This window comes from Callionymus lyra, chromosome 6 (genome assembly GCF_982586985.1).
Source record: "Callionymus lyra chromosome 6, fCalLyr1.hap1.1, whole genome shotgun sequence".
NCBI lineage: Eukaryota > Metazoa > Chordata > Actinopteri > Syngnathiformes > Callionymidae > Callionymus > Callionymus lyra.
The window spans coordinates 19,840,437-19,853,065 of NC_141823.1; the positions used below are offsets into that span (position 1 = coordinate 19,840,437).

At 38.1% G+C, this 12,629-nt stretch overlaps 1 protein-coding gene across 1 annotated transcript; it reads left to right on the forward strand.

Moving 5' to 3' along the window:
* Positions 1 to 282: 282 nt before the first annotated feature.
* LOC148077432 (glycylpeptide N-tetradecanoyltransferase 1-like) lies at positions 283 to 11,535 on the forward strand. The gene is made up of 11 exons (XM_087793182.1): positions 283 to 347; positions 507 to 651; positions 2,859 to 2,977; positions 3,078 to 3,169; positions 7,583 to 7,699; positions 7,829 to 7,999; positions 8,156 to 8,264; positions 8,372 to 8,542; positions 8,612 to 8,779; positions 10,971 to 11,108; positions 11,421 to 11,535. The coding sequence occupies exons 1-11, from the start codon at positions 294 to 296 to the stop codon at positions 11,442 to 11,444; spliced, it is 1,308 nt and encodes a 435-aa protein (XP_087649308.1). The 5' UTR covers positions 283 to 293; the 3' UTR covers positions 11,445 to 11,535.
* Positions 11,536 to 12,629: the final 1,094 nt, after the last annotated feature.

Below are 12,629 nucleotides of genomic sequence, written 5' to 3' on the forward strand. Positions count from 1 at the left end.
GCAAAAAAACGACGAGTGGGAGATGTTGAAAGTATTGTTCTCTGTTATCTGTTGCCCGGGTGGGAGTTGGGACGGGTTACTCCTCCCTGTGCTGCTTGAAAAGATAAGAGCTTAAGACAATAAAAGTCTCCCCAGTTAACTCACAGATACTTTTGGACTTGAGAATATCATGACGGATCTACAACCTCCGTGAGTTTATGAATGTCTGTTTTAACACTGCAATGACGATTAATACCATGAAATGCATCTGTAGTGAGAAGAACATGGCAGTCAGTGAGAAGAAGACCAAGAAGATGAAGAACACGGACCCCTGGAGACCTGCCGGGCAAAGAGATCCTTTTGTAATGGTAAGTGTGTGCAATTTATATCAGTACACAATACGTGTCACAACAATTGTTTGCCACAAAAAAAGGTAGGATTGTTTATCCAGTGACTTGGCTGGGCACCTTTTTTTTTATTTTTATTTCGGGTCCATGATTAATCGGTTCTGTTCCGGTACCGTTTAGTTGGACTCCTTGCCAGAGGAGAAGCAGCAGGAGATCCAAAAAGCCCTCCATCTCTTTTCCTTGGCCCCTGGTTTGCCCAAGACCCTGCAGCAAGCCAGAAAACACACCTACCTCTTCTGGGACACACAGCCTGTCGTAAAACTGGGTAAAAACAAACATTTTATATTCTCACTCGTAAAGATGGGAGTCAGCATTGTGTGCCACTAAAGAGCTCAAACAGGCACTTTGGGTATCATTTGGTTCTTTCATTGTCATTGTGAAATATTTTTTATACAGTTCGACGACAGTTGTTGTTCTTGAGAACACTCTTTCCAAGAGACTGTATAAGAAAACGCTTTTCAAAACAATCCTGGACGCCTTATAAATATAAATCAAATAAAAAGTTCCCTTGACAGCAACAGGACTAGAGTGTCAGTTTTCATTTTAAAATAATATCAAACTATTCATACCTTTAGTACATTGAAACTGGAGTAGTCGGAAAAAGACGTAACAACTTTTGGCGGCCAAATACAACACAATATGTTTCCTGTTTCCTTTTGGTATTAGTCTCAGTATTGGCCTCCATCTGCCATTGCTGTGTCTCTGTTTAAGCTGAGGAAGACTTGAAAGTTCTAGATATATATTCAGACAAATTGATGTTTTTTTTCAGCAAATGCGCTCTAATTACGTTGTGTTACATTCACATCTAAATAGGTTGTGCAGTGTTTTAACCCTTGTGTTATTTCAAGGTCAAGGAGACTCAAAGGCCTGAAAATAGATTTGTTTGTGATATACATATTTATTTATGGAAGATAGAAAAGCCGACGACCTTGACCTAGAGACAAAACAAGGGATGCCTCTTATACATTTGTTTTCAGGCCTAAGATAGACCCTGAGATAACACATGGGTTGATAAAGAACTTTTGGCCCAGACATGAGTGTTTGTCATGGTTTGAAAAATTAAATAGTCAATGTTTTCTTTAAAAAAAAAAAAAAGTAATTTAAATTTTAAAATATGGAATTAAAAAATGTAAAGTACATTTTTTTTAAGTTAAATAAATAAAAAAGGCAAAATTAAAGAATGACAAAATAAATAATTATTCATAAAATAAAATAAAAATGAAAATAAAAAAAATAAAAATAAGCATTTCTAATATTTTTGGAATTTTACATTTTACACAGTCGACTGAAATCATAAGACATCCTCAGTCAGTGGCAAAGTCTTTTGCAGTTTTAACCAAAGTCATAGTTGTAACTTGGAGCTGGTATTACTGTCAAATCTGTCGGCAAAAGAACTAAAATAGTTGTGATGCATTTGAACAAAATGGGACACAGATCATGACATTTATTGTTGGTGATGTCTTGAAGTTACATCTGGATATGGGAATGATTTGAAAGTTTTCTCACGCACGTGTATGACTTTAAACTTCTGCTCATGCTGCTGGAAAACTTCATTAAATGAAAATGCAAATGATCAAATTAATTGTATGTGAGTCTTATATGTGCAACTAGGGGTCAAGTGGCAAGGACACTTTTATATGACACCGAGTCCTACTCTGGACACTCCCTTTTTTCCTTGGGCCAACACAATTATTGACTCATGGAGTTTGTTTTATTCATTTGAATGAATGCTTTATTTTTTTATAAAGCGATGTTGTTTGCTTCTTGGCAGGATAATCTTGTGCCAAAGAACATTTCAAATTCCATTTGTTTCTTGTTTATAAAACATTGCGTCTGACATATTGGTTTTTATCTTCTTTATTGTGTCCGAGGCTGCATAATGGTCTGTAAATCACAAAGAAAAAATAGGACGAAGCATCTTAAGTGAAAGACCCACTTCATTTAATTTCATTTCATTTAGCAACAACCATGAGCCTCTGAGTTATAATTGGCCCGGAGACAGGATTTTAACTTTATATCAAAAATTTAAATAAACAAGGTAATTCATGAATTCACTTGGGTGGTTTAATTTATTGATTTATTATTTGTGGGGAAGAAACAACCAGAAAACTTTGGCAATCTGCATGACATCAACTCTGGCCATTTTCCATTTTACAGAAACAAGTCTGCGATACTTTACAGTATTGATAAATACTACTTTTAGAAATGTATATTACTATTTTGTAAACAGAGGTAAATGCAGTATATGGCAACAGAGGTTCCACGACACTGTAGTTACATACTTTCCACACTAAGCGGAGCCAGAAACAATGTTTTCAATCATTCAATATTTAATTTAGTTATTCAATAACTGGTTTGTGTTAGGACAGTAATTGCACAACTTTCAACACTAACATTTATTTTTAAAACATAGTAATAGTACCTTTTATTTCGCATCTTGAGTGCACTAAATAATATTCACGTTGACTGCAGATGAATCGGTAACAACTCAGGGCCCAGTGGTGGAGAAGGTTGCCGGCGTCCGCGAGGAGCCTCTCTCTCTTCCGAAGGGTTTTTCCTGGGACACTCTGGACCTGAGCAAACCCACAGTGGTAAGGCCGTCTGTACTTCTTACGATGGGTAAACAAGTATTTATTTATAAGTCTCAAGGCTCATACGAGGTAGAGTAATCCGATTCTCGATGGTTTGCAGTTGCAGGAGCTGCGGACGCTCTTAAATGACAACTACATGGAGGAGGATGACAACACCCTCAGATTTGATTTCTCTCTGGAGTATCTGCGGTGGTAAGCCTGAAGCAAACGTCACTTTTGATTTGCCACGGAGGAAAGAAAAATCAGTTGCCGTGTTTCTTCTTCCATCTTGAATGATCACCGTCTGTTTTAATATCCACATCGCTTCCTGTTCTCACACCGCAAGGCTTGAAGCCTTCCGGCCGATTGTAAATTTAAAAGACAGGAAACATGTGTATCAATACATTCGTGAAGCACATTATCACACACTCTTGTGAGCACAGACACACACACAACCAGTGTAAAGGCTGAATCAGGAAACGGAACAGGCACTGTGGTGTTGAGAACGCTCTGATATTGTCATTAAATATCTGAGAAAGTGGAATTTTATTCTCCAGGGAAACTTCTAATCGCGTGTTAAAACAAGTGCATTAGTCTTAAAGCAAGTGTGGAAATAACTGCCATCAAAGACCATTTAACACGTTTGGCCCCTCACCACTCGGTATCGGTTACAACTTAATCGTTTTTCCCGCTTTCTTTCTTCCCCCTGTGGAATCTATCTCTGCCTGCAGGGAGCAGCTACCTTAAATCACAATAACGTTTGCTTAATAATTACCATTAGCAGTGTGAGAACGCTCAGGTTCCTCGCTGCAGGGTTTAGGAAAGATAGTGGTGGACCACGTTTTTACCAGGACTTTATTCAGGATGTGGACTTATGTAACGTTAAGATATTCATTGTGCGTTCACATAATCAACATTGCAACAATTCCAAAGGAAAATGGCAGATCATTCTTGTCAAAATGCTATTGTGTGTACGTTTATTTTCATCTGGTTTCCTATTGAGTTCTGATAAAAATTGACATTATGAAATAACAGCGAAGCCTCTTAACTATTTCAAATATTCATTACAATGGTAATCAAAGTTTCAATCACATTTTTCTCCTGCTATGATAAAGAAAGAAAACACATAGAGTCAGAAAAATACTTTATGCTTTATTTGGTTTGGCTTTTGTTTGGTTTCATTTTGAACAGAAATGAGTCTGTGAGTGACCATGAAATGTCTCACGACAGTACTGATGAATAATACTTTTAGAGTTTTTTTTACTATTTTGTAAACAGAGGCAAATCGCAGTATGTGGCAACAGAGGTTCCACGACATTGTAGTTACACTCTTCTGACACTAGAGCGGAGACAGAAACAATGTTTTCAATCATTCAGTATTCAATATGTTAAATTTAAAAACTAGTTTGAGTTTTGATCATTCTCGTTGTCCTTGTACAAAAATAATTATTTCAAATGTAATAACTTGCTTATTTATTTAATTTAACTTTTCATTTTCTTTGGTAGTGGATTTGTAAGATAGCTAAGATACAGTGTTGTCATTTACGGAGCTCACTATGTGTCGTTTTAAAAAAAGATGTTTTAAGTAATAGGTGGTTCAGAGCCACAACAAAGAGTGCCATCTAGTGGCAGTTGAAATAAATGTATCATGAAACCTGATCAGCAGATTAATGAACTCTTTCCATAAAAAAAGCCCCAAAAATAGTTGCTGATGTAAATACCAGGTCAAGCAAAATATCACGTTTTTAGTTTGACTTTATTATTATTAGATTGTCTTCCTTTCAGTACCAGGATGCTGAAATTATAAACGTGTGGCGTTAACTGATTTTACCCCTTTCAGTGGTAACAAGCTAGCAGAAATAAAAAAAATACAAGTAGTATTTACTAACTATTCACATGTTTAAATGGAAACCAGTTAATAAAGTCTTGAGTGTGACAAGTACAGTGGCCCATAATTGCCAAAACAAATTTACGAACACTGAAACAAAAGTACAATTTCCCTGAAGGGGAAATTCTGATTTTAATTCAGGAAATTGTACATTTATTTCAGAGTTTGTACATTTCTGGGCCACTGTTTAATCTGTCAAATGTTAATAAGTAATAAAGATAGCAATAATAGTAATCGTAGTTTCAAGCCATACAAGAATATATTTTGCACCTATTATCTCCTTTAGAAGCCAGAAAGCACAGAAAAAAACGGAATAGAATTATGCTTTGTAGAAGTTTTGGACCAAAAGATCAAAAAGAGCGATGAGAGTTCCTTGTGTGTCCGGTTGGCAGTCACTGGAAAGTTTATTGACTGGTTAGACGGAGAGTTTTTCCTCGAGGATGAGGCCAAGTTGTCATCTTTCAGACTTTTAGGAAAGTAGATGACAAACTCCAGTGAGTGACATCAGTCCCCAGCATGAGAACAACTCACAGAGAAGACAGTCGGAAAAGACTGACAGTGTAACAGTCAGACGGATCTTTCATCTTTTATTCTCTTTTGTCAGCGTCTAATGGAGTCTTTCAGTTATTTGATTGACACTTTCCAAACAAAAAGCAGAAGCACAAACTGTGATCTTTAAGTTTTGATTTTCTTTTACTCTTCCTTAAAGCCTCTTTTTTTATCATTCGAGAGCTTTCAGTCTTTGTGGAAAGTAAGGGCAAGGATAATAAATAAATTATTTTATTTTCACTTAATTAGGTTAATTAAAGTCAAGTGCCTTATTTGTTCAAGATATTTTATATTAACAAAAAGCTAAATATGCATATATTGCACACCTTCTTGAGAACCCTCCATAAATGGGTTTTCAACATATTTCAGGCATGTTAGTCTTCCTGTTAATCTTCGTCATCAGTTGCCAGAAACAGAATGTCTTTATCGGCTCAAGCATTCACTTTGTCATTTCTGTCTCTTGCTGGTGCCACAGGAAAAATCTGGGGAGTTCCTTAATAGTAGAAATATGGAGATACTGCAGCAATTATCATCTTCTTCTTATCTGTCTGACTATACTTGCTCTTTAATGATCAAATAGATGTACTGAGAGCGCCACCTACTGCGTTGTAATAAATAGGACACTGCTTTATGACGCCTCCTTATTTATTTTTCTTTGTTTTTGTTACTCATTTCTTTAAAATTCCTTTCTACAAAAATCAACAAGAAAATGTAAACATAAAACATAATCCATACACCTTAAATAATCTAATTTTAATCATTATTACTACATTGTGAATTGTCTTTCATTTTCAAAATATATATATATATATCTGAGGTGATATTAGCCTGAGACTCTTAACCAGTCAAGTAAGTAAAGATTACCAACAGAATTAACCTGTAAACTGTTGAAAATGAGTAAAACACAAACTCTATATGGTTTATTTCTTCTCTGTTCGTCGGCCTGTGAATATAATGACGACATTAAACCGGTCAGTGGAGCAAAAAAGGTCTCATAACATGATAAGTTACTACCATAAGAGTAACTATTCATGTCATTTCTAAGAGTTGCATGTATTGTTTCTCTAAAAAACGCTGACGTTATTTCCTGATGGCAAATCTCAAAACAAAGATGAGAGTCTGACCTTGTCCAACTTTATATGTTGTTTCTCAGTTTGGATTTAAATGTCTGGTGCATTTAAAGTGTCTGAGGAGTAATCACGAAGCTTCCTGAAGCACATTTCTTCTCATGAGAGTCCACTAGATGTCGCTCTCTGCTCAATAATCAATTGTTCTAATCCACCTTCCTTTTTTAAACTGACAGCGCCACCTACTGACGTCTTAAAATAAAACACTGTTTCATGAAGCTTCATCAGCGCATCACTGCTGTTGAGTGACTTTCAACTTGGTATTCTCAAAACGTCTTGAAGCGTAGATAGATGTTGATTCAGTTTTAACTGATGGACACTAAACATTTCAGCCTCTGAACTACACTGTATCATCTACTGCTAGGGGTAGACGTTTCAATTTCCTCATGGGTTGAAGTATATTCTCTGAGGGGCTGTACAGCCAAAAGCAAATTAAAATCAAATCACAAGTTGAAAATAAAAATATTCAAAAAAATGTTTTAAATGATGTGCCAATAAAATATTTATATAAAAAATATATATATATTAATTATAAAATAATTATATTAATTAAAAATTATAAGGAAGGTTTTTAATTGTCTAAATATGTGGAAATTAAATGTTATATTTAGACAATACAATATTTTATATTTTATAATATTGTTAGCAGTCAGAAACATTTTCCACATGTTGTACCTGTGTTTATGCGGCAATAGTGAGTAGTGATGGTCTGATGAAGCTTCATGAAGCAGTGACATTATTTTCCAGTCCAATAGATGGCGGTCTCTGCACTATTTTCCCTTTGTTTTAAGCAACTGTTCTAATAAAACATCAATTTTAAACTGATGGCGCCACTTACTGACCTCTAAACGACACTGTTTCGTGAAGCTTCATCAGACCATCACTACTCACAGTTACCCTCACCATGATTTTAGTATATTTACTCGGGTTGTTACATCCCAAGTGTTACTATTTCCAACTATTGGCCCAGTTCTGTGCTTTCTTTTTGCCATGCAGAGTGATGTTTAAACAACGTGTACTTATTCAGTTAATTTGAGAAATTGCCATTTCCTCCTTGTCCAGGGCTTTGCAACCTCCAAACTGTCTGGCCCAGTGGCACTGCGGCGTGAGAGTGGACAGCAATAAAAAGTTGGTGGGCTTCATCGCCGCAGTTCCGGCTCATGTCCGGATATATAACACGTGAGCGGCTCATAAATATATGTAAAGATTTCCACATGAAATCAGATTTACGACATTAGCATTCGGGGCCTGCCATGCTGCCGCGGCGTCCTTGCAAATGTCTGAGCCGGGGGTTGAAATATGTTGCAGGGAGAAGAGGGTGGCTCAGGTCAAGTTCCTGTGTGTTCATAAGAAGCTGCGCCTCAAGCGGATGACACCGGTTCTGATTCGAGAGCTCACCAGAAGAGTCGCCCGACAGGGTCTCGCCCAGGCCGTCTACACAGCTGGCACCGTGCATCCTGCACCAGTCAGCACCTGCAGGTATGAAAAATGGATTAGCACTGCTGTCTGGATCTAGTTCTGCACAAGAGAAGCCGCATCTATTCGGAGGCAGTGGAGTGCAATGATAGCTTCAGTGAGCACTTTTCATCAGGGAAAAAAAACAAAACATCTGTTCTCAATTTTATATAATTACAGCTACTGGCAGCGACCGTTGAACCTTCGCAAATTCATGGACCTCAATTATCCAGGTATGAGGAGAGACATGACCCTGCAGAGAGCTCTTAAACTAAACAAACTTCCAGGGGTGAGTTTGTGCTGCCACCTAGAGGCCAGATCACACACAACGTGTACTCACTGGTGGTTTTTTTTTTGTTATTGTCACTTTTATGTTTTCACCCTTCTCTTGTTCAGTCCACAAAAACACCGGGCCTGCGTCCAATGTTGAAAAAGGACGTCCCGGCGGTCCACTCACTGCTGGAGTCTCACCTGCACAGGTTTGATCTGAGCCCCATCTGGTCCCAACATGAAGTCCAGCACTTTCTGCTGCCAAAGGACAACGTGATGCACACCTATGTGGTCGAGGTCAAAGAACACCTTTGGTTTTTAGAAGACAGTGGCGTGGAAAAATGAAAATCTTTTTTTGGATGACAGGATGATGAGGGTACACTGACAGATGTTGTCAGCTTCTACAGCATCTCCTCCAAGGTTCTGAATCATCCAGTGCATACTGACGTGAGAGCAGCTCACCTGTTTTACGTTGCATGCAGTGGATCAAACTTGTTGGACCTGATGGAGGACGCGCTGGTGCTGGCCAAGTCTGTGAGTAAACAACAGTGAGACCTTTGAATGTATTTGAGAAATTATAGTCATCATCAATTTTATTAAAATCATTATTATATATATATATATATATATATATATACAATATCAACTTTTACATCACTTTATTTAGTGTTTTTTTTCCTCCTACTTAGGTTTGTTTTGAGTCCCTTCAAATAAATTGAATGAAATTGAAAGTTTTTCCATATTATATTCACAAATGTTGTGCTACTGTAATTTAATATTAAATGTATTTTAAAAAATGACCAGAAGAACTAAAAACAAATGTGTTTGTGGTATCCCTTGTGTTATCTCTGGGTTAAAGTGACCCGAAGGCCCGGAAACAAACGTGTTTAAGGTATTGCTTGTGTTATCTCTGGGTTAAGGTAAGGTAAGGTAAGGTAAGGTAAAAATGTATTAATTGTTTTTTTCCAATAGCCAGCAATTTTTCATAAACAATAAAAAATAATAAATTAAAATAAAATAAAAAGAAGAACATAAAGAGAAAAAGAACAAGATGACACAATCTAAGTCTAAAGATAAAGACAAAGAACATAGGTCAAAGAAAAACAACAAAGACAAAGGATACAAAGACTAACATAGAACAGAACATCCAGATACTCTCACTCCACTCCTGCCCCGAACTCAGAATTGTACAATTTAATAGCCTGAGGAATGAATGAGTCCCTGAGTCTATTTGTTTTGCACCTGGGTAGGAGCATTCGTGCCCTCATTCTGCTTCTCTGCTCACTGATGACAGTGTTCAGAGGATGACTGTCATCATCCATGATGGACAGTAGTTTGTTCAATGATCTCCTCTCAGCAACTGTCACCAGTGAGTCCAGCTTCATTCCAACCACAGAACCAGCCCTCCTGATCAACCTGTCCAACCTGTTGACAGTCCTCTTGGACACATTTCCACCCCAACACACCACAGCATAGAACAGGACACTGGCCACCACAGACTGGTAGAACATGCAGAGGAGCTTCTTGCAGATGTTAAATGATCGAAGCCTCCTCAGAAAGTACAGTCTACTCTGAACCTTCTTATATACATGGTCTGTGTTGCAGGACCAGTCCAGTTTACTGTCCATCCACACACCGAGGTACTTATAGTTGTGAACTATCTCCACCTCGTCGCCTCTGATGGACACTGGACGTGGCTTTGTCCTGGACCTCCCAAAGTCCAAGACCAGCTCCTTGGTCTTTGAGGTGTTCAGCTGCAAGTGGTTCCTCTCACTCTAGTACACAAAGTCACGTATCAGACTCCTATACTCGTCTTCGCTGTTGTCCCTGATGCATCCAACAATGACAGTGTCGTCAGCATACTGCTGGACGAGACTCAGCTCTGAGTTGTAGCAGAAGTCTGAAGTGTAGATGGTGAAGAGGAGAGGGGCCAGTACTGTCCCCTGAGGTGCTCCTGTACTGCACACCACAGTGTCAGACTTGATATCCTTCAGCCTGACATACTGTGGTAGATCAGTAAAATAATCCGTAATCCAGGAGACCAGACCAGGGTCCACATGCATCTTAGTCAGTTTGTCCTGCAGCAGAGTGGGTTGGATAGTGTTGAAAATTGATAGTGTTAAAGTGACCCGAAGGCCCGGAAACAAACGTGTTTAAGGTATCCCTTGTGTTATCTCTGGGTTAAAGTGACCCGAAGGCCCAGAAACAAACGTGTTTAAGGTATCGCTTGTGTTATCTCTGGGTCAAAGTGACCAGTAGGCCCGAAAATAAATGTGTTTGATGTATACCTTGTGTTATCTCTGGGTCAATGTGACCCGGTGTCATTGATTTAAACCCTTTTTTTTATTATTATAACCCTTGTGTTGCCTCTAGGTCAAGGTGAACGAAATAAATACTGTATGTGGAGGTCGACCCAGGTGCAACACAAGGGGTTAAAATCAAATAATGTACAATAAATATTTTTCATGTCATAATTATGCAAATATACTTCTTTCGTTTACTACCATTGATGAATTTTCTGCTCCCGTCATAAGGTAGACACTTCTAAATAATGCTCTGGTTGCACAGTTCTGTTCTTAAAAAAGAGTAATTTAAAGAATCGTGTTTTTGTTCCATTGTCGGACCATTCTTTTTCAAATGATTTACTAAATTTGAAATGGACATCTTTGTCTTTCGTTAGAAAGTGTCTCCTGATCCTGAATTAAAAGCCTTTATTCCTCCACAGGAAAGCTATGATGTGTTCTGTGCAAGTGATGCCATGGACAACAAGGATTTTCTTGAGAAACTCAAGTTCAACATGGTTGGCGATGGCTTTCATTACTACCTCTACAACTGGATGTGTCCTAAAATAAGTCCAGAAAAGGTAAAAAATAAATCTACTTATATGTTGAATGATTACCAAATTGAAAAGGTGTTTCAAACCCAAACAAAAGGGAAAGTCCAGGTGTTATGGAAGAGCAACATGTTTGCTCCACACCTCGCTTTACTTAATAGCGATTGATGATGTTGTTTTGTATCCTGCTACAATCCAGCTGGTGAGAATAACCCCATTATCACTGTGAGAGGTATTGGAAATTGCAAACAGAACATGGACTGCGTGAAGCTGATCCAACAATTTTATCTGACACCGAACAGGATTATTTTATGCATCAATTCAAACAATGTGTTTTTGCAGGTCGGCTTGATATTACCAAATTAGTTCATGAGGACGGCTGGGATGCTAAAAGGCGACCAACCACATCATCGACAAGGACTTGGATTGGAATTCACAAGCATTTGCATTAAAATGTTTACACCGGTGTGTGCGACGATTATTTATCCTTCGCTGTTAAAATAAAGTGTACTACACTTCAAGATAAATCTCATGGCTGTACCTTAATCACATGTGAAACACTCCTCTCCTCCCTTACACAACTCATTATAAGTAAGAATGTAAGTAAGTAATTTTTATTTATATAGCGCTTTTCCAGACCAGGGTCACAAAGCGCTTAAACAATCAAAACAATAATCAATAAAGTATATACTTTAAAGGTCAAGATAAAACTGATAACACAACAGGAGTTCCAGGAAATCAAGGAAAAGCCTGAACAAATATAAACGTCTTAAGATGTTTCTTGAAGGAGTCAGTAGACTCCATTAAACACAGAAAGAGAGGAAAATCGTTCCAAAGCTTAGGAGCAACAGCCTGGAAGGATTTCTCTCCTCTGGTCCTGAACCGTGTACGAGGAACCATCAGTAGATTCTGATCCACAGACCTCAGAGCCCGAGCTGGGGTGTAAGGCTGGATCAGATCAGTGATGTAAGGAGGAGCCTGACCATGAATAGACCTGAAAGTAAGAACCAGAATTTAAAAGTTGATCCTGAAAGAAACTGGAAGCCAGTGAAGAGTTTTAAGGATCGGAGAAATGTGAGTTATTCTACTAGAGCAGGTCAGAATTCTTGCTGCAGAGTTTTGTATCAACTGCAGGCGAGACAGCTCCTTCTAGTCCTTCTTATTATAGCATAACTGTTACATTACTGTCTGTTTTTTCTTCCTTTTTTATACTACCTTTAATCACAATGGTCTCAAATCAAATCATCCATCAAATCACACTTAAAAACTATTCAAACTGGCTTATTAGGACAAAGCCACGTCCAGTGTCCATCAGAGGCGACGAGGTGGAGATAGTGGACAACTATAAGTACCTCTGTGTGTGGCTGGACAGTAAACCGTGACTGGTCCTGCAACACAGACCATGTATATAAGAAGGTTCAGAGTAGGCTGTACTTTCTGAGGAGGCTTCGATCATTTAACATCTGCAAGAAGCTCCTCTGCATGTTCTACCAGTCTGTGGTGGCCAGTGTCATGTTCTATGCTGTTGTGTGTTGGGGTGGAAATGTGTCC

Coding starts and splice junctions, on each gene's coding strand:
- LOC148077432 (XM_087793182.1), top strand. CDS start 294: ATGAAGAACACGGACCCCTGGAGACCTGCCGGGCAAAGAGATCCTTTT. Junction 7,700..7,828: donor CATGTCCGGATATATAACAC/GTGAGCGGCTCA, acceptor AATATGTTGCAG/GGAGAAGAGGGTGGCTCAGG. Junction 8,000..8,155: donor GCACCAGTCAGCACCTGCAG/GTATGAAAAATG, acceptor ATATAATTACAG/CTACTGGCAGCGACCGTTGA.